Here is a 22,723-nt window from a genome sequence, read left to right as displayed (position 1 = left end):
CTCTATTCCATAATCTCAATTCATCCTCAGTCCATTGACCCTCTCTCCGTTAATTAGACTTGTTTGTCAAAAGTCAACTCCAATGAAATCTAACTCTCTCTCGTGGTGTTCACTTCCATGCATTTGAATGTGGTCAGAGGAAACAAAATAAACAAAAGAGAATCTGCAAACTATTCCCACTTTAAATTTATGATCACTGATTTCTAGGGGTCCATAAGCTGTCAAACAATCATTCTCTGTTTCTCTATTCTGTTTCCTCTCCCATTCTCTTAAACAACTATGCCATATTTTCTCCTCTCACCTCCACCTTCTTCTCTAATCATCATTTCCACCTATTTCACTAAGAAAATAAAACCAAAGGAAGCAAAACAAAGTTTTCATAAACTTCCACCTATGTATCTACCCACCAACCTGCTTGTACACCCATATGTTCTACATTCTTCTTACAGAGGAGCAGTTTTAGCAGTTATGTGACTGAGAAGGGACATAAAAAGAATGGTATATTATGTCAGTAAGATTACCCAAATTCTGACAGTCCATGAGTGACATTTTAAATAATTTCAAATATAACCTATAAGCTTTAGGATTTATGAAAAGTCATTAATCCATTTGGCAGATCAAACAGCACTGTCCAATTATCAGTGATGCTGGAAATGTTTTAGATTTACATTGTCTAATACTATAGTCATATCCACAAGTGTTATTGAGCACTTTATTGTTATGGTAATATGGCTAGTGTGATGGAGGAACTGAACTTGTATTTAGTTTTAATTTATTTAAATGTAAATAGCCACACGTGGCAGTAGCAACTGTATTAGGAGGGTAGTAGGTGGAACGCTGAAGAGCTGGAAGACGTGAAGAGCAAGTAGGAAGCTGTTGCATTAGTCTAGGTGAGAGATTATCAGAGTTTGAATAAAGGTCCCCGATCCCTTAGCTGTAAACCCCAAAACTCGAAAATTCTAAAAAAAGAAAATATTTTAGTATTTCTGTTGGTTGTAAAATCTGGCCTGACCTGAAATTATTTGCTGGCAATCTCTGCACTGAACTTTATTTTTTCCACTTAGTATAAATATTCACACATTTAACTACAGAAATAATAAGTGTTTTTAAACATAAGTTGCTTCCTAGATGTATTACCTAGGGTCTGATAGATGACTCATTTTGTATTTCTAAAATCTGAAAAAAAATTTTCTTTTTTAATTCTAAAAGCTGATAACTGGCCCTTAAGAATTATGCATAAGGATCTGAAGCCTGTAGTAAGTAGTTAGCATGGGAATGGGGGAGCAGGGAGTAAGAGAGAGCGAGAAAGTTCTTTAATAATCAATAAACCTTGGCAGTCGTATGACATTGGGAAATGAGGAGCACAGTAGCGTGAAAGAATATTCTCAATTTTTAAATTCAGGTTAGGGGAAAGAGATTAGTATTTAACAAGCGTCCCAGGAGGAAGGATGGATTTGGACCTGAGAGGAGAGGTCTAGAGATAGATTCAATTCTGTTTTGCAGACTGGGTTTCAGCTTTCTGTAATTTACACAAATAAAGATCATTATCTAATTGAATATTCTATCATATTCTTTTTCCTGTGTTAACCATCCATATTGATTAAATTGATGTTTTTTTAATGAAAAGAGTACTGACTTTTCTTTTTATCTAATAAGGAATCCCATGCTAATTATATATTAATTCATTTATCTAAGACAGTGGTTTTCAACCTATCTGATCCAATATCTTCCTTTTGCAATAAATACTTTGTAACGCTTCCGTTACTATCCTGGAATGAAATTCCTAGTAAATATAACTGTCTATATAAATATATTTTAAATAATTAATATAATATTCTAATTATAATATGCAAGAGAAACAGAAGGGAAATAATTAATAATGAAGAGGCATATATTTCAATATGTAAATGCACAGGTATGAATACCCCAGAAAAGACAGTGGAAAAGAGATGCTTGCACCAATAAGTATGTGCCAGCTCCCGACACTGGCGATACTAGTGATCAAACATCCTCAATTTGTTTTAATGACTCATATACAATGCTAAACAGAATAAAGTAAATTTCCTCTTAATTTACACAGTAGCTGTGTTCCTAGATAATTCAGTATATACTAAAACAGTGCAAAACATACTTTGCATTTGTGTGTAAATTGCCTCCAGTAATGTATATTTTGCTTGCTGGACTAATAGACAATGGAAAATTTTTACTTAACTGTAGAAAAAAAGCATATGCAGAAATAAAAATGACTACCTAAAATTTATTAATCTTTCCATTCTTTCCATTGATTGGTATCGTTTTTGAAAAATTCGCCAGTGCAACACAATCCTGTCTCAGCCATCTCCGTTCAAACCCCAATGCACACATTCATTGAGCAAAAGGGAAAGAATGGAACCCAATTTTTTTTCATTTTTAACCACTGAAAGAAAATAAGATGGAATATTTTCAAACTATCCCATAAGTACTGTATTTTCTCATGATCCTTTATTAGAAGAATTTTGGTTTTTACTTTATAGCAAGGGAAAGTTAATAATTGCATGTGGTATTGCATATATGGTAATCATACTTTCCAAATTTTCTGGTACAGTTTGGATTTTAAAATATTCTGTTTCATGTCATAATAAATATACACATGTTTCTTAGGTCATATGTTCCAATTTTGGGTTTGAAATTTATGGACCCCATCTGTATTGCTATCGCATGATTCTAAAGTAATAACTCTGCATTTAGCGGTTTTACTGCTTTATTGTCACAGATTGGGCATACACGCTCAAAAATTATTTTGAGAAATATTGAAATAGTGGTGTAAAGTCACCGTCCTTTTGCAAATATTTCATATACTTTTCCACGTTCAAACATGTATTCAGAATCTACCTGGCTTTCTGCAAAATATTAAGTATTGTGGTTATGTATTTTTAAACTTTTCTTAAAGATCATTATAACATATTGACAAGTAAAAATGAGACAGAGAGAGAAAAAGACATTATTAGCAGATCCTTGATTTTTTAAGAGTAAATCCTGAGACATAACCATAGCATACAATTTCTTCCATAAAATGTGAAAAAAATAAATAAATAAGGAAATGAAATAAAAAGAAAAACAAATGGGCTCTTTCATATGCTAACTCGTATTATAAAAACAGGAGTAAGGTTAATGTTTGCCTGTGTGGAGCATTGAGGAACCATTTCTGGCGTATTTTTTTCTTATTTCTTTACAAATTGTATTGTTTATGTGTTCATTTTATAGATCTGCTCACTTACTAATTCAACTTTCTATTTTTTTAGTTTACCTAAAACTGCTATTTTCCACCTAAGAATATTTATTTTTTTAGGACTTTAAACATTGTCTTTGTTTCCAGTGCCAGAAATAATTGTTTACTTCGAAGTTAAGGTTTTATTCCAAAATAAACAGTACTTTAATCACTTCTCTAAAATGTGACTTCTGTGGAAAACTGAACGTCTGGCATTGGGTTCTCATTTCTGAGTGAAAATAATATGCTGGATTGAGTAGCATCACATTCTAATGTGACCTGCACCCTCTCCTGTGCCATCAGCTCTAGCACTCTTTATTGTTTTTATGTCATTGAATTTCAGTTGCCATTTATTATCTTTCCTGGTGGGACTCTATCATCCTTTGAATTTATGACCTTGAGTCTTGATGTTAAAGTACAATTTAAATATAAATTTATCTTAACATTAATTTTTATTGATTGATATTATAGTTATCTTGATTGTACAAAATCTATTACTTATATATTATGCCAATATTATCTACTACGTCTTTTAGTAATTACTTTCTAAGTCTTTATGCTGTGTGACTATGAATTTGATAAATTAATACTGTTTTAAATCAATACTATTGTATTTCATACCGTAAAATTATCAGAACTAAAGGAGACTTTATACAGTCTCTGATTTATTTTCCAGACTGCACCTCAAACCTATCTACCTCTCACCTCCTTGTACAGACGAGGCATAAGAAAATCAAACATTTTGCCAAAAGCTGCCGGTTTTGTTAAAGGCAGAACTGCGGCGAGAACCCCCTTCCCTCTCGATCACGCATAGCCTGGGACTCTGTCTCATGAAACACTTTTCCTGGGGATCAGATTGCACATGTAAAAACATCTCTAACACAAGTGTGTTTATGTTGAAACTTTTGTAATTATATTCATTGTTGGATTTTTCCTATTATTTTAGAATATTACTATCCCAAGGTAAATTATTCTAATTTACCTATTTTATTTCAAACAGATCATGTTGTTTGTGAAGAAGAGTTTAAATACGCCATGTTAGCTTTAAACTGTATATGCCCAGCAACATCTACACTTATTACACTACTGGTTCATACCTCTAGAGGGCAGTAAGTATATTTTTTCTTTCAGATAATGCATTTTAAATTATAAAAAAATAATATAAGTGCAGTTATGTGACTTAGAAATACGGTACGCCACAGTAAACCGCTAGATATGTACCTTATACTTGTATTTGTGTGAGGCATCACAAAATACAGACATGTTAAGGGGTCCAAGGCATGCAGAAAATGGACAGGGATTTGCTTTCTTTTGTATCTTGAGATCATTTGTTTCATACTAAATTCTAAGTATCTACATCGTTTGTTAGGCCCAAGATTAGGGCATTGTTTCTGTTTTCCGTATTAATACTTAGCAAATAAAACTTTAAGAAACAGGATGATGAAGGTCACTAGTATAAGACCTTAAAGCCATTTTTTTTTCTATTTCCTGAAGTAAGTTTTTATCTTAAAGCTATGTGTACAACATTGACCTCAAAATTAAAAGTCTACAATTCTTATAGAATGATAACAAAATAGTTGATAAAATTAGGTAATGTAGTATAAAAGAAATCACTTTTTTTAATATGCATTTAAAGACAGACGAGGAAAGTCATACTATCAGAGCATTTTGTTCTTATTTATTTTGATACAGCTTCATAAAATGGAGGTTGTTTTTGACTTAGATGATCAAGAAAAATGTAATCAGTGAACGTAGTCACCTCTCATTGAAAGAGACAAATGTTGCATTTCACACCTTTTCGTACTCCTTGCTTGGTATTTTAGACAAAATCTTGATTTTTCTAAGTAAATTCCATTGTGGCGCTTGTGGTTATGATTTGTTTAAATTTAGTAAATTATTTGTTAGTTATCTAAGTGAACTGCCAAGTCAAATCAAGACAAAGGAAAGTTCTTTCTTAGGATTTAATACTGTATGGAGTAAGTTACTAATTGAAAAACAGTAAACACCTCGCGGTATTTTCAAGCAGATTTTACTCTCTTACCTCTGTTTACGTCTCTGCTCTGTGGGGACAAGTAAGAGTTTCCCAGAAGCAATTTTCTCAAAGTTCTGAATAGAAATATGTCTATTCTATATGTTTACAAGCCTTTAATCTGTGCTATGGAAAGGATGTAACAGAATCATGAGTGAAATTGTTTCCCTCTGAAGAAAGTACTGAGCATTTTGATGAAATTAAATAAAACACTGAAAACTCTTTTGACACTAATTAATTGAACATTCATAGAACTCCTCACATGGGTTCATTATGTTGCCGTCCGTCTTTGTCATAGACTAATACAACTTTATAGCTGAATATCTACTGCAGCTTCATTGTACAAATGATAAAATGAGGCCCGTGAACCCTAAGACACATCAGTACTCATAAATGGGTTAAATTACATTGTCCAACTCCTAGTAAATACTATTTATTGCCAGACAATATTGCCTGGTGAACAAATTGCACTTGACATAAGTTTAGAAAGAATTTCAGTGACCCTCAACAAAGAAACTTTCCCCATATACTCTAATGAATTTTGCCTTATTAAAAAGAAAGTGCTGTTGTTGAAGGCATTGTTACCACATAATTAAGCATTTCTCATAAATAAGATTAACCAGCAAAATTATTTCACAACTAAGTGTCACAATAAATGCTATAGTCCACCAGAATAACTTTCTTTCTTTCTTTCTTTTTTTGTGAGGAGGACTAGCCCTGAGCTAACATCTGATGCCAATCCTTCCCTTTTTTCTTGAGGAAGATTGGCCCTGGGCTAACATCTGTGCCCACCTTCCTCTACTTTATATGGGATGCTGCCACAGCATGGCTTAACAAGCGGTGCGTTGGTGTGCACCAGGGATCCGAACCGGGAACCCCAGGCTGCCGCAGCGGAGCGTGCGCACTTAACCGCTTGCGCCACTGGGCTGGCTGCCAGAATAACTTTCTTTGCAGCAGCTTTATTGAGATGTAATTTACATTCCATACAATTCGCCCATTTAAAATATACAATTCAATGTTTTTTAGTATATTCATAGAATTGTGCAACCATCACCACTAACTGATGAATATTTTCATCACCCCATAAAGAAACCCTCTATCTTTTAGCAGTCACCTACATTTCACCCCAACCCTTTCAGTCCTAGGCAGCCACTAATCTACTCTCTCTCTACAGAATTTCCTATTCTGGATGTTGTATATTGCATATAAATGAAATCATGCAATATGTGCTTTTTTTTGGACTGAGTCTTTCACTTGGCATAATGTTTTCAAGTTTCATCCGTATTATAATATGCATCAGTACTTTCCTTTTTATGGCTGAATAATATCCCATTGTGTGGATATGTCACATTTTATTTTCCTATTTATCAGCTGATGGATATTTGGGTTGTTTCCAGCATTGTGAATAACGCTGCTCTTAACATTTGTGTGAAGATTTTTGTGTGGACATATGTTTTCACTTCTTTTGGATATATATCTACGAATGGAATTGCTGGATCATAGGGTAACGCTGTTTAGCCTTTTTTAGGAGCTGGCGGAATGTTTCCCAAAGAAACATAACATTTTGTATTCCCACCAGCAATGTATCAGGGTTCCAATCTCTTCACATTCTCAGCAACACTTGTTGTTATCTGCCTTTTTGATCATAACCATCCTAGTGGATGCAAAGTGGTGTCTCATTGTGGTTTTCATTTGCATTTCACTGATGACTAATTAACATTCAGCATTATTTCATGTGTTTTTTAGCCATTTATATATCTTCTTTGAAGAAAAACATCTTAAGACCCCTTGCCAATTTTTAATTGGGCTATTTGTCTTTGCTTATTGAGTTGTAAGAGTTTTTATATATTCTAAATACAAGTACCTTAATCAGATATATAGCATCATTTGAATATAAATAATCATCCAAACAGGAGATCACTTAATTTAACATATCCAATATATTTTGTTAAGAATATTCTTTGGCTCAGGTAATTTGTATCAAATCTTCTGTATCATACATTAATTGAAGATATAGTCAAGGTTCACTTATTAACAGAACATGTTTGAAATTTTGCACTGGAGCATTAGCAGAAATTAGAGAGCTCAAATATATTGATTTAATAATAAGAGAACAAACTTGAGAGCTGAATTAAGTAGTATAATGGGAAAAATGTTGAATAGTCTGAGAAATGCTTTATGCAAGGATTATCAAACTACTAATTAAAAACAATACAATAATACTCAATTTTATGTAATACTCAATTTTACTCAATACTCAATACTACAATAATACTCAATTTCTCTATTGAAAATGGAGAGAGAATAATATTATTAAAACTTCATTCTAGGTTCCAGCCCAATGGCATAGTGGTTAAGTTTGTGTGCTCCACTTCAGCAGCCCGGGGTTCACAGGTTCGGATCCCTGGCGCGGACCTACACACCGCTTATCAAGCCATGCTATGGCAGGCATCCCACATGAAATAGAAGAAGATCAGCACAGATGTTAGCCCAGGGCCAATCTTCCTCAGCAAAAAGAGAAAGATTGGTTAAAGATGTTAGCTCAGGGCTAATCTTACTTACCAAAACAAAAAACAAAAAACTCCATTCTATAATAAATGATGATTTTGACTAAAAATAGTTGATATTCACAAGCTATCATGTACTGTATTAGTTGATACAAAGTGATAAAAGAAGCTAAGACTTTAGGATCCAACAAGCATAGAAACAAATGTAACACAGAACCTAAAATGATCTAATTTTAAAATATATTTTTTTAAATGAAGTGCTATGTAGATTGTTGGTATTTAAAGAAAATAATAAATGTGAGTTCTGAAACAAATGAGTTAGGCTGAGGAATCGAGAATTGGAGATCATAAGGTCAGCTCCTTTAGTGACAGACCTGCCTTCCATCGCAATAAACATGAAGTTCCTAATTCAGCCAGAGAATTAGACAGACTTACCCACTCAAACACCTTCGTCCTTTTCTTAGTGCTCCTTGTCTTCTAGCCAGTGGAGATGGGAACAAGATGGAAACCACATATTAAGGATGAATTGCCTATTTCTGCACTTTTATATAAGAGGAATCTTAATTTTTAAAAAAATTCTGTCTTGTATTTTAGAGTCTCTACAGCAACTTAGCCAGTACCCTGACTAATAAAGCTCCAGAGGCTGATCGGCATTGTACGATCTTACATTTTCTTTTCCTGTATGTCAACATAATCATTCTGGTTCTAGTTGATCTATGAGTCATAAAGTAACTTTTAGATGACTTCAAGTAACTGTGCCCCTTTTATTCATTGAGCGTTTACTCTGTATTTCAGCAGTCTACAGTTTCCCCCTTGCTCACTTTATTTGTAATTTGAGTGTTCAGTGCTCTTGGCAGTGGTATTTCCTGCTGTTAATTAAATTAGCATTTCGATTTATTTGGCAGGCTTGTTAGAACATAAATTTATTCTTTGGGCAAAAATTACCGTAGGCTGTTGAACATGGACTGTGGTGGTTTTAGCAAAGAAACGCCGAATTGTCAGACCAGTTGCTAGACATTCCACTGACCCATCTTGATGACATTTCATTCTTATCAACATTTAATTTTCATTTTCTGTTTCTTTTAATTTACTTTTATGAAAATATCTATTTCATTAGTTCCATCCAAGAGGCAATGTTTTTGATCTCACTGATAATCAATGGGAAAGAAAAAGAGAATTGATTAAAAATGTTACAAAGTTAGAATTTACTAAACTTAGCCACTGGTTAGATATGAATGTAGAAAAGAGATAAAAGAGAAAATCTCCTCGCACTTTGAGTCTGGACAGTAGAGACCTATAAAATATGTAGTTTGGCAGAAGGAAAAAAGAGTTTGATATTGGATACATTTGCTTCCTAATGCAGATATAACTGATGGTGGGAATTGCCGCTCCTCTTGGTTCCTAAGGAGGGATCAGTGCTGTTCAGGGCCATAGAGGGGAAAGTGGAAATAGTGGGGACTGGGGAGAAATGACAACTTAAGACTTTTCCTTGGGAAATTATTACTTTTAGGAAACAGATGGAAGAAAAGGAAAGCAAATATAGTATAGCATAATGGAATAGAAAGGAGTCAAGATTTCTAAGAACTGAACACTTAACAATATAGATGGTTGAAGATTGATGGAGACTAAGCAAGCAGAATTAATGGGATTAGTAGGTCACCAGTCGCTGGGGAGTTCTGAGAAAACATTTTAACAATGGAGGCTTTCTCATTTTGATAAAGGGTGAACAAATAAGGAGATGCTAAGAAAGTGAAGCCTGACGGGAGACTACGCTTCATTAGGTTTGTGCATGAAGATAAGAAAGAAAAATAATGAAAGCTCTATTGCATAGAAATGTTGAGGAAAGCGTTTTCTATATATGTTTGTGTGTATGTCTGTATGTATTCATCTATTTGTTTTTTGTTTGCTTTTAAAGTTTAATTCACAGGGTAAGTATCAGTGAGGAGGAAGAGATTGAAAATGCAAGGAGAGAGTGGGGGATGGGATCCAGAGACTGTCTGGAATAGCTTTACCAGCTAAGGAGGAAAATGTTTATTCCTCAGAATGGAATGGGTAAGGAAAGGGGTAATTTACAGTCATTTTATTCATTCATAATAAGGAATATTGCACTAGTTAAAAATATGTTCTGCCCACATGACATAGTATCTGACTAAAAGTACGGGTGATATTTATTTTACACATCAAAAGTCTGAGGATCAGCATTCAGAGCAGGTTGTCTGACTCAACAATGCCATCAGAGCACCTAGTTCTTTCCATTTTTTTATTCCAACATTTAGCCCATAGACCTTAATCCTCAAGATTCTCTCCTTGTAATCACAAAATACCTGCTTTGCTTCAGGCTATTCTGCTTCTAGGTGGGAAGAATGCAGAATGACAATGGGGCAGAGTATTGACAACTGAGACTTAAACTTTCCATGAAGTCCCACCCATTGCTTTCTAACTTCTAAGGATACAGGTATATTTTGCGTATTAGAAGATGCACTTGATTCTAGTTATATCTATTAGCAATGTAAATGATTTTAAATTGAAAAATATGTGTATATATACACACATTTATATTCATACACATATATGTACTCATAATCTAAAATGATATGTTTACTCTTTTTAAATAATTAGGTTATATGTAACAGAAATGAGAAAGTCAATCAAAGGATCTTATCAGGGGTTGTATTGAATCATACAAATAACCATGATAGCCTAAGTTTTATATGTGAAATACAATGAAGGTCATTGCTATTCATTAAAGAGAAGGCTCAAATCTGGTGATGAAAATTTGGCGCTATTAAAATAAGGAAATAGTATTAAGTAAATCTGAAGAATAGTTGTTAATTATGATTACTTTTTGATAATTAGTCCTTTAACCTGAGTTTTTAATATGTTATTTGTCAAAGAACCAAACTGAGCATGTTATTACTATAAGATGCATGATTCAGATACTTCTCTCATTGAAGTAGGACCTTTTTGGAACTGCCTGTCCTAATCACAACTAAAATTCCCTCTTCTTGCTAGTGTTTGTGCTGTAAATGGACCTGCTAATCCCAGGAGAAAATGCGGCAAAATGGAAAGAACACTAGTTTTGGTAGATAGAGATGGTTGACTCACTAACTGGTGAAGCCAACTAATGTTGAGCCAATTATATACGCCATTTAATTCTCAATCATTTTATATGGAAAATCTAAGACGAAATTTTCTCATCCATTCCTTTATCCATTTATTAGACAATTATCTATTAAATGCTTACTGTGTGACTTCAGGCATTGTGGTTTCAACAAGGAAACCAACAGAAAAAATCTTTCCTATCAGGGAGCTTTTATTCTAATTGGGGAGATAGACAATAAACAAAAATAAATGAGTAGAATATATAACGTCTCAGAAGGCAGTAGTGCAATGGAGAAAAATAAAGCAGGAAGGACAATGGGGAGTTCAAGGATGTAAGGACAATGGAGAGTTCAAGGTCCAACTTAAATGATACAGTCATGCAAGACCTCATCAAGGAGTCAATGTTTGAGCAATGAGCTTATCATGTTAAGGTAGTGAGCCATGCAGATATCCGAGATAGGAGTTTTCCAGGCAGAAGGAAAAGCAAAGACTCTGAGATACAAGCACATCTGATATTTGAGAGACAGCAAGTAGGCCCATGGAGCTAGAACAGAGAGAAGGGAAAGGTAGTAAAGGCTGAGATCCAAGAGGAAACAAGGGTCCGGATCATGTAGGGTCTTCTGGGCCATTAGAAGGATGTTGGGTGTTCCTCTAAGATGAGAAATCATTGGAAGATTCTGAGCAGAGGAGGGATAAGATTTAAATAATAACAGAGAAACGCATTGGCTTCTTGGTTGAGCAAAAGCAATTATATTATGGGAATAATCCAAGCCAAAATAATTTAAACCATGTCTTGGACAAGAGTACGAGTGTGCAAGTGATGAGAAGTGCTCAGATTCTAGATATATTTTGAAGGTACTGTTGTCAAGATTTGTTGACTGATTGGATGTGGGGTGTAACAGAAAGAGAAGAGCCTAGAATGATTGCAAGTTTTGGACTGAGCAACCAGAAGAATATAATTATGGTTTACCATGATAATGAAAATCACAGAAGATCAGGATTTTTATTTTGGACATGATTAAGTTGAAGATACTTCTTAGACTCCCAAAATTTTGTTCAGTGTGCAGTCTGGAGGTGAGGGAGGATTCTACACTGAACTCTGATTTTAGCTGTCATCAGCATATAGACATCATTTACAGCCATGCAGCTAAATAAAGTCACTTCACAGGATTATTTTGAGGATTACGTACAGCCATGTCAGACCATGGTAGGTAGTAGTCGTTAGTTCTCTCATTGGCTCTATTAGTCTATGTCAAGTGAGTTAGATTCTATATGCATCGAAATCATTCTTTTAATTTGGTGTTAGAGACAGTTTGAGGGTGGCAGGAGAGATGCTTTAAAGACAAAGCAGGACACACGGCACCATATATTTTGTTTGTGATGGAGTGGAAAAAGACTTAGGCCTTGCACACGTGTACTTTATATCCAAGTCAGAATATTTCAGGGCCTCTATCAAAATATGGCAATTCTAATGACTGTAAAAGAATAAATGTTTGTAACTTTATTTGGATATTTTTTGGGGACAAAGAATGACATGAATGAGGAAATATGTAGTAGAATGCTTCCAAGCAATAGAGTGAAGTCGTATATATGTTCACCATGGTCAATCTTTTGAATCACTGTCTTAAGTATTACAGAAATTAGGATTAAATATATTTTGAAAAAGATGACTGAAATACATACAACATCAGGCATTTTACTTTCAAACAATATATCACATTATTCAGTCATAGAAGATTTTTATAGAAGAAAGCCAAATAGAGTTATAGGAGGTATAAAACTTTTTTGTCTCCTTAAAGGATTCAAGTTTTTAGTGACCATTTGAAAGTTTGTTTGGAAGAAATGCATTATAAGAATAATTTAAATAGGAGAAAATGATTAAATGCAATAAAAATTATTTTAAAATAAAGCAGAAGACAAAGATGAAAAAAGATATCAGAGAAAATAATGGTTAAGTTACATAAACATAAGCAAATAATAGTTGTTAGCAGATTCAATTAATGATAACACATTAATAAAATATGCTGAAATAATTTTACTTTTATTTATGTGACCACAAAAAAGGAGGCTTCAAATAGAAATCAATTGGTATATGATATAAACATATATTTGAAGTATTTTGAATGGATAAAAAGTTAAGAATTCCAATGCTACATTCCATAAATACATATTACAAGTAAAGGAGAAGCAAAACTGCTTTTATGTTGTAACAGAGTCAGTTTTTAAAAAGTTGCAATTTTGTAACTATGTTCCTCAAGGGCGGTTATTACATAAGAAGCCCTTCGTTAACTTACTGTGCAAGTATGTTACTTTCATCAATGGGATCTGGAAACTGCAGGTCTGGATATTGCTTCAATGCTCTTTTTGAAATGAAAATTACCTTATAAACACAAACTATTAAGTTTTATCCGTTGTTTTCAAAGTAATTGGTATCTTTTAAAATAGAAGACGACCTTCATTCATGATTGTTTTCTTAGCTTGCAAAATTTTATCACATTTCTAACCAAACGCAGTGTTTATAAAATTATAGAGAGATGGCCTTGTTCAACTTTCTTTCATGAACATTTAATTGTGTACATTTAAACTTACATGAAATTCAAGCTTTCTCAAATAACTATTTCACCCAAGATTGCTTAATAGTTTTGTGAAATCTGCAACCACAGGAAACACATTAAGCCAAAATGTAGTATAATTAATTTGTGTGTGGTGTATATAAATAGTGGCTCTGTTATTTCATACAATTGCCAAATTTGTGTTCCAAGGCACAATTAATAATGCTTTGGGTGGATGTCAATACTTTCCCTGAAAAATGAAAGTATGTACCCAAGATTGGGAGATGCTGGATTACACGTTACATTTTTAATGGCTTGTTTTTTTACCTTTTTATTGTAACTAATTTTGGGCTTACAGAAAAGTTGCAAAAATAGTACAGAGCATTCCCAAATACCTTTCCCATTATAAACTTTCCCTAATGTTTACATCTTACGTAATCATAGTGCAGTCATCAAAATGAGGAATTAACATTGATACAATACTATTAACTAACTTGTCAGCCTTATTTTAATTTCACCAATTTTTCTATTAATACCCCTTTTCTGTTCCAGGATCCTCTCCAAGATCCTGCATTGTCTTTAGTTGTTATTTCTCCTAAGCCTCCTCCAGTTGGTGGAGGTTCTCATAGGTGAGATTGGAATCAGTATAAACTCATGACTTTTAATACATATATACAAAAATATAGATACAGAAATATAGATGTGCATTTGGATGTGTCTGTTAGTAATATAAACATATAATTCCTAGTCCCGTCTACTGAGAGAGCCTGGAAGCAATGATACCTCAGTAGCAATGAGCACACTTGGTTACTAAGCATCGTTCTCCAATAAAGGAATCAGGGCCCCTTGGAGTATTTGTTGACTCCAGGACTGGGGCAGGAAAAATACAAGAGGAGCCTGGAAAAATCTTGTGTTCCAGAAAGGGAGGAATTGCTTGGAAGAGTGTGAGAGCTTGTCATAATGAACAAGAACCAACCTAAAGGAGTTCCTACTCAGCTAACTTGGAACAATCTGAGAAACAAAATAAATAATGATAAAATTAACTTTTAACCCATATCAAATAAATATCCGTGAGACCATACTGATGTAAATAAACACTGGAATAAATAAATAGTGATAAAGGGATAGCTCTTTCTTACCAAAGAATGCCAATTAATAAATGTAAAAGGAAAGAGAAAAATAGAAAATCATCATTAGTCAAATGATTATTGTAGAAAAGATCCTCCAATGGGTACTAATATTAGTGAGTGAAAGTTTGAGGACAGCTAGGATAATTGTGTTGTCTCAATATGTCTCTCCATGATATTTAATAACTATGAAAGGAAAAATTGACTTTACAGGGGAGACACCATCTTAACCAAGAGATCAAAGTAAACACCACCAATAAAAACAGATGTCAACAGCATGTAATCCCTATGATGCCCTAAGAAGTACATAACATAATTTCTTTGGTATTCCTGCTAACATTTTCTGATCATGAGAAAACATCAGACACACCCATACTGACAGCATCCTACAAAATAACTGACCAGTAGTCTTCAAAATGTCAAGGTGGTGATAGACAAGGAAAGACTGAAGAATTATATATTTATTTTTAAACTTATTTGTCAGCTTTATTTGAGAGTGATGTAAATATTTTAGATAGTATTTTGACTGGAGGAATTCTCCCAGCAGAATCTTTAAGAAAAAATATATCTGATGAAAACAAAGCGCAAATGTCAGGCAAAGCATTATTTTGTTATACCCTATTGCTTTGAACCCAAATCCCAAGTGGAACTACAGAGGCCTGGGCTAGAATGTGCAGAAAGCCCCAGTGTTTCTCTGACCACCGAGTCAATGACTTCAGATGAACATTAGCTGCGAGACGTCCCTTGTCTATATACTCCAACGTCCACAGACTCCCAATTTTAAGTGATGAGAGGAAAGGAAAATCCAATGTCTTTTCCCATCACCAGGAGAAGGACTGTCCTTGTCTCAAAGGACAAGGGAGGGACACAGGAAGAAGGTAGAGACAGAAAGGGAGGGAGAGTTTCTGCCTGTATTACTGAGCTGGGCACAGAGGGCCCAGGGACTCAGCTGCCATGAGAAAGGAGGAAAGTTTCTCAAAAGTGATAGAAATTATAATTACCACCCTGACCGAAATAAAGGAAAAGGGAAAAAAAAGTTGGAGGGAGCGGGGAGCATGCTCAGGTAAGCTATCTTTAGCTCTGTTGGAAGTTTCGCCCTCCGAAACTGTGACAGAGTTTGTAATCCGGCAAATCTAATTCAGTCACCCTCCTCCTGTAGCTGGACGAAGTCGAGTGCCCATGAGGATGAGAGGCACCTGATTCCCCTTAGAGTGAAACACAAACAGTTTTTAAGTTTTAATAAGTTTTATTGCTCTGTTTCAACTAATTGTCACTTGGAGTATAAAACTGGGACTTTATTTGAAAGAACTTTCTTAAATCTGAGCCTCGATTTCCATTGATAGATTGATGTGCGTACTTTCCAGTGGTTCGAGTCAGATTTGAGAGTATTAACAGGCTTTTTTACCAAACCTGCCATCTTCCCGTCACCAGTGCCCCACACCGTTAGTAACCTCGTGACTTTCTGACAGCAACAAGATGGGAAAATGTCTTGTATCAAAAGGGCAACTGGAGGGGCCGGCCCAGTGGTGTAGTGGTTAAGTTCGCGCGCTCTGCTGCAGCGGCCCGGGGTTTGTGGATTCAGGTCCCAGGCACTGGCCAATGCACCGCTTACCAAGCCATGCTGTGGCGGCGTCCTATGTATAAAGTAGAGGAAGACGGGCATGGATGTTAGCCCAGGGCCAGTCTTCCTCACCAAAAAAGGTGCAACTGGCTGCATAATGGCTCCATGCTTCCTTCTGGTCTCGCACACTTCTCAGGTGGACGGTGTCACTGTCTACTATTCAGGTGCTGACCACAGCTGATGTCATCTTCTGGCTGGCTTCCTGGTAAACCTTAAGCTCAATGCCTAACACTTGTTCTGAGGGCATATGTCTGTCTGTCCCACTTATCCTACCAGCTTTCTGGTGAATGGTCCCACCAAGCTCCAACTCCCGTTCAGACACCCCTGACAGGCGGTCCAGACATCACTCTAGTGTTTCCTGAGGCTCTGCCAGGTGACTTCATGGGGTTATACAATAGATCATTAACAGGCCCATGAGAAATAGATAGATAGCTTCCATGCTGAACACATTTCCCTATAATGTGTGTATGTGTGTGTGTTTGTGGCTCACCTGGCTTGTGGCAACCTACCAATACTTTTAACCTGCTTCATGCCTCAGGATAGGCTGCTCTTCAGCTGACTATAGCCTGGGAAGGAATGTGGAATATTCTGCTGCTCAGACTTCCAGACTACATGGAAAAGACCTTTTCCTATTTCTTTCTGATATCCTTCCCTTCTTTCCCACCATGGGATGTGAGTTAACTTCACTGCATCAAGAAAGTACTCAACAGTTCTCACTTGCTCTTCTTCTAAAACTCTTCCACGTCACACTACTCTGCTCTAAGCTCCATGGATTCTCTTGACTGTTGTATAGTTTCCCAGGGCTTCCATAACAAAGAGACTGGGTGGCTTAAATAGCAGAAATTTATTTTCTCACAGTTTTAGAGGCTGGAAGCATAAAATCAAGGTGTTGCCAGGTTTGCTTTCTCCTGAGGCGTCTCTCCTGGCTTGCAGGTGGCTGACACCAGCCAGATTGGATTAAGGGCCACCCTAGTGGCCTCGTTTTAACTGAATCACCTTTTTAAGCGCCCTATCCTCAAATATATTCATGTTCCGAGGTACTGGGGATTAGGACTTCAACATATGACTTTTGGCAGGATATACTTCACCCACAACAGCTGTGGAAGTGGGCGACACTGTAGGTTTTACTAGAACACATCTATAATTTATTACTGTTTCCACCATGCAAATAGTTCTGCTGGTTCCACAGGAGCCTACTTCTTTGATCATGGAAATTGAGGAAAATGGTAATGTCTATATATTCCTGGTGATTCTTTCTGTATTTCTCCCACAACAAAAAAATTAAAAAAAAAAAAGAAAAGAAATGACTTCAAGAGTGGAAGTCTGAATTCAGGTAATCTCAAGAAAGGAAAATGATGTACCTCTAAAAGTTACTCTTATTTTTCTTTTAGAGAAGTCCATGTGCACTGGAAATCTCCACAGAAATACATTTTATTAAGTGTATCCAAAATCTCTTTGATTACTTGAGAAAGGTTTTCCTAAGCACTCCTATTAAAAGATCAACTAGAATAGTATTCTGTTAAACATATTTTGAGAAATATGTGTACTGCCCTAGTCTGGCAGTCGTCTGCTTGGAAAGCCTTTTTTTTGTTTTTAAACAGTTTTATTTATTTATTTATTTATTTATTTATTTTTTGTGAGGAAGATCAGCCCTGAGCTAACATCCATGCTAATCCTCCTCTTTTTGCTGAGGAAGACCGGCTCTGAGCTAACATCTACTGCAAATCCTCCTCCTTTTCTTTTTTCCCCCAACACCCCAGTAGATAGTTGTATGTCATAGCTGCACATCCTTCTGGTTGCTGTATGTGGGACGCGGCCTCAGCATGGCCGGAGAAGCGGTGCGTCAGTGCACGCCCGGGATCCGAACCCGGGCCGCCAGTAGCGGAGGGCACGCACTTAACCGCTAAGCCATGGGGCCGGCCCCAGGAAAGCCTTTAATAGCTGGTCATTCATTATCAGATTAGATTCAAATACATCCATTTCATTTCTTTAAGACCCTCTATGTTCTCGTCCTAATTTATTCTTATATCCTTGTAGCCCATGATTCTCTTACATGTATCGTGTTCTCCACATAACAGGATCCTAAATATACTTTGTGGTTTCTGCCTTTTACATCTTTTTTTAATGCTGTTCCCTCTGCCTTGAGTTAATTTCTTCTGCCTTCCTGGAGGATTTTGCTAATTCAAAAATCCTATCTCCTCATGAATATTTTTAAACTCTCCAATTTAATGTGATTTTTCCCTTCTACAAACTCACATAGAATTTCATTATATTCTGCCAGAGCCTGTGTTATGGTCCTTTTATGTATTTATTTTTTTCCACATAGTAGGCTGTAATTTCATTCAAGGTAGAGAACATGTCTTACTCATTCTTATACCTTCTGTAATATTTTTCACTGCATGGCCACTCAATACACATTAGTTAAATAAATAAAGTAACGGATGCAGTAAAGATGATTCATTGAGGCCCCTGGTTCTAAGTAGTTTATGAACCATATGCCGTCATCTGATCTCCCTCATGAGACTCCACTGAAATGATGACAAAGAAACAAAAAATGATAAGCTTTCATCAATGAAATAGAAGTGGAAGGGGTGAGAGATTGCAATGAATTGCTGGGACATGGAAAGTGGATAAAAGAATGTTTTCTGATGAAACCTCCATCCTACAATATGTTTAGAGGGTGATGCAGCAGGAAAAAATTCCAGCCCCATTGAGGCTCTGGAGTGCAAGGTTCCTAGAAAAAGAGGACAAATTTTAATTAAATTTCTGTATACAGACAAACTTACCAATCTTCCATCACCACAGTACCATTTCCCTGCAATTAAGTTTGGTCAGACACAAACCACTGGGAGAAATAAGATATTTCCTAAATGAATTAGAAGAAAATGTCTGAATTATATGCTAGTACATAATTTGGGTTTGGGATCCAACCTTCTGTAATCTGGCATTTGGAGGTCCCAGACTAAAGTGACTGATCCTTTTTTGCTCACCATAATGTGTAACCTGCCACTTAACAAATCCTATTCACAGACAAAAGAATCCATTTAATGCCCCTATATCTCATATTCAGAATTTTGAAATATGGCTCTTGTCATTCACTGTCAGTTTGCAGGATGAAATGAAGGAAATAAATCCAGCCAGATGGACAAAACTATCTCTATTCACTCTGTAATAGTTTTGGGTCTGTACGGAATGTTGGTTTTGTACTCACTAGTAAAAAAAATTTTTTTTAAAAAGTCAATAGAGGGGCCAGCCCAGTGGCGTAGTGATTGGGTTCACGTACTCTGCTTTGCTGCCTCCGAGTTCATGGGTTCGAATCCCAGGCACGGACCTACACATTGCTCCTCAAGCCATACTGTGGCTGCATCCCATATACAAAGCAGAGGAAGTTGGGCACAGATGTTAGTTCAGGGACAATCTTCCTCAACAAAAAGAGGAGGATTGGCAATGGATGTTAGCTCAGGCCCATCTTCCTCACCAAAAAAAAGAGTCAAAAGACTATAACATTTGATAGGAGAAAGAAACATATTTTGGAAGCAAGGAGAGTCTCAGTAAATGATTAAAAAAATGCATTAAAAAGAAATTTAAAAGTATTTTTGAAAAGTAGAGAAGTATAAATGATAGTTCAGAAAAATAATGAAGGATTGTAGAAAGGTAATGATGGTTGTTCAAAGGAATAAAATGTCAAGGAAATTTTTTTTGTTCATAGAGGTTTAAATTTTACAAATATTTATCTTAAATTTCTGTTGATTATGGTTCTGATTTTCTCTTCAATAATAAGGAAAAAAGCTATAATAAATAAATAAATTTGGAATAGCTTAAAATAATTGTCATTATTATTCTCAAGAAGATTCAAAAAGAACAGGAGAGGCCGGCCCCGTGGCTTAGCGGTTAAGCGTGCGCTCCGCTACTGGCGGCCTGGGTTTGGATCCCAGGCACGCACCAACGCACCGCTTCTCCAGCCATGCTTAGGCCGCGTCCCACATACATCAGCTAGAAGGATGTGCAACTATCACATATAACTATCTACTGGGGCTTTGGGGGAAAAAAAAAAAAGGAGGAGTATTGGCAGTAGATGTTAGCTCAGAGCCAGTCTTCCTCAGCAAAAAGAGGAGGATTAGCATGGATGTTAGCTCAGGGCTGATCTTTCTTACAAAAAAAAATAAATAAATAAAACTGTTTTAAAAAAAAAAAGAACAGGAGTTATGATGGAGAAATAGAAAGTAAAGAAGACCTTTTGAAATTAACAGAGTTATTGCTGAAATTAAAACTCGATAAGTTGCAACAAACTCATACAATTAAGTAGCAAAAAAAAATCTGATTAAAATATGGGCAGAGGATCTGAATAGTATTTTTCCAAAAAAGACATACAAATGGCCAACAGTACATAAAAAGATGCTCAACGTCACTATTATCAGGGAAATACAAATTATAACCACAATAAGATATTACCTCACACCTGTTAGAATGGCTATTATCAAAAAGACCAGAAATAACCAGTGTGGGCGAGATGTGGAGAAAAGGGAACCCTTGTACACTGTTGTGGGAATGTAAATTGGTGCAGCCACTATAGAAAAAAGTATGGAAGTTCCTCAAAAAAATAAAAATAGAGGTACCATATGATCCAGCAATTATGCTATCCAAAGAAAATGAAAAGACTAATTGAAAAGATATATGCACCGCCCCCTCACCCCCATGTTCATTGCAGCATTATTTACAATAGCCAAGATATGGAAACCACCTAAATATCCATCGATGGATACATGGATAAAGAAGAAGTGATTTATATATACAATGGAATACTATTCAGCCATAAAAAAAGATGAAATCTTACCACTTCTGACAACATGCATGGACCTTGAGGACATTATGCTAAGTGATATGTCAGGCAAAGAAAGTCAAATATACAAATATCGTATAATCTCACCTATATGTAGAATCTAAAAAAAAACAAAAAACCAAGCTAGTAGATACAGAGAACAGATTGGTGGTTGCCATGGCGGCAGCCGAGGGGCGAGCGCAGAATGGGTGAAGGGTGTCAAAAGGTACAAACTTCAGTTATAAAATAGATAAGTCATGGGGATGTAATGTACAGCACGGTGACTATAGTTAATAACGCTGTACTGCAAATTTGAAAGTTGCTAAGAGAGTACATCTTAAAAGTCCTCATCAAAAGAAAAATAATTTTAACTATGTATGGGGGTGGATATTAACTGGAGTTATTGTGGTGATCATTTTGCAATATATACAAATATCAAATCATTATGTTGTATACTTGAAACTAATATAATGTTATATGTCAATTATACTTCAAAAAAATTCAATAAAAACTTTGAAAGATAATATCAAAGAGATAGAATATATAAGAAAAAGAATTTGCAGCACAGGAGATCAATCCAAGAGAGAGAATATCTGATTTAATGAGAGTTCCAGAGAGGCTAGAGAAAATGGAATGAAAGAAATTATAGCAGAGTAAGGAAAATTCAAATCTTTAAATTGACAGGGTCTCTTGTAAATAATAATGAATGAAAAAGAACCACACCTAGAGACATAACATTGCCGAATTACAAGGTACTAATGGTGAAGAAAAAATTCTTAAAACTTGTAGAAAGTAGGAAAAATATCAGTATTGACTAGAGTTCTTAACTTCAGACGAAAGTATCCATTTAACTAGTTTAATTGTAAAGAGATTTATGAAGGAATATGGATAACTCACAGAAGAAGAAAGTTAGCCTCTATGTAGGCTAAACTTGCATGAACGACTCCCACTGCCACACCACACAATTAACCTGATAAGGAAGTTTGACTTCTAAATATTCTAGAACCATACAACCTCTATAGCCACCTGCTGCAACAAAATGGATACCCTTGCCCGCCTGTTTTTTCATTAATCTCCCTTCCTGATAAACTCCTGCATTTGTGTCTCATTGAGCGTCGTAGCTAAAACCAAAGATTCCCAAAAGTTATGGTTACGATGTGAAAAGTCAGATATTGAGTCTCAACGAGAGACCAGACTAGATTAAAAGCAACACATACAATGGGATGTGGCAAAGGGGGTGTCTGTTTTCCCTCTCAACTGGGGGAAAAAAAAAAAAGGGCAATCATAAACTCTAAGAAAATAAAAAAAGAAACTACGATAACGCAAATTAAAATATACCATAATACTGAAAAATAGGTGGTCAGTAAGTGAAGAGAAAATTTTTGAATAATCTCTCGAATAGCTCAGGGAACTACAGAGAAGGTTATATAATTATAGCACTCCACTTAATTCCTAAGTGAACTATGGTACAGTAATCATAATAATGTAGTCACTGTACACGGTTTCTCTATTTTTTCCAGTTTTATTGATATATAATTGACATTTAACATTGTGTATGTTTAAAGTGTACAACACGTTCTCTACATTTTTTTTGTGTGTGTGTGAGGAAGATCAGCTCTCAGCTAACATCTGCCAATCCTCCTCTTGTTGCTGAGGAAGACTGGCTCTGGGCTAACATCCGTGCCCATCTTCCTCTACTTTACGTGGGATGCCACCACA

General features: G+C 35.6%; 1 protein-coding gene across 5 annotated transcripts in view; it reads left to right on the top strand.

Moving 5' to 3' along the window:
* The window catches only part of KCNT2 (potassium sodium-activated channel subfamily T member 2), a 348,393-nt gene that overhangs the window by 194,835 nt on the left and 130,835 nt on the right, over positions 1 to 22,723 (top strand). For all 5 annotated transcript variants that reach the window (XM_058533726.1, XM_058533725.1, XM_058533723.1 and 2 more), the window contains one exon: positions 4,248 to 4,356. In XM_058533726.1, the coding sequence (XP_058389709.1) occupies positions 4,248 to 4,356 (109 nt within the window). The remainder of the gene's footprint in view (positions 1 to 4,247; positions 4,357 to 22,723) is intronic.

This window comes from Diceros bicornis, chromosome 38 (assembly GCF_020826845.1).
Source record: "Diceros bicornis minor isolate mBicDic1 chromosome 38, mDicBic1.mat.cur, whole genome shotgun sequence".
NCBI lineage: Eukaryota > Metazoa > Chordata > Mammalia > Perissodactyla > Rhinocerotidae > Diceros > Diceros bicornis.
This window is presented reverse-complemented; position numbering and strand designations above follow the sequence as displayed.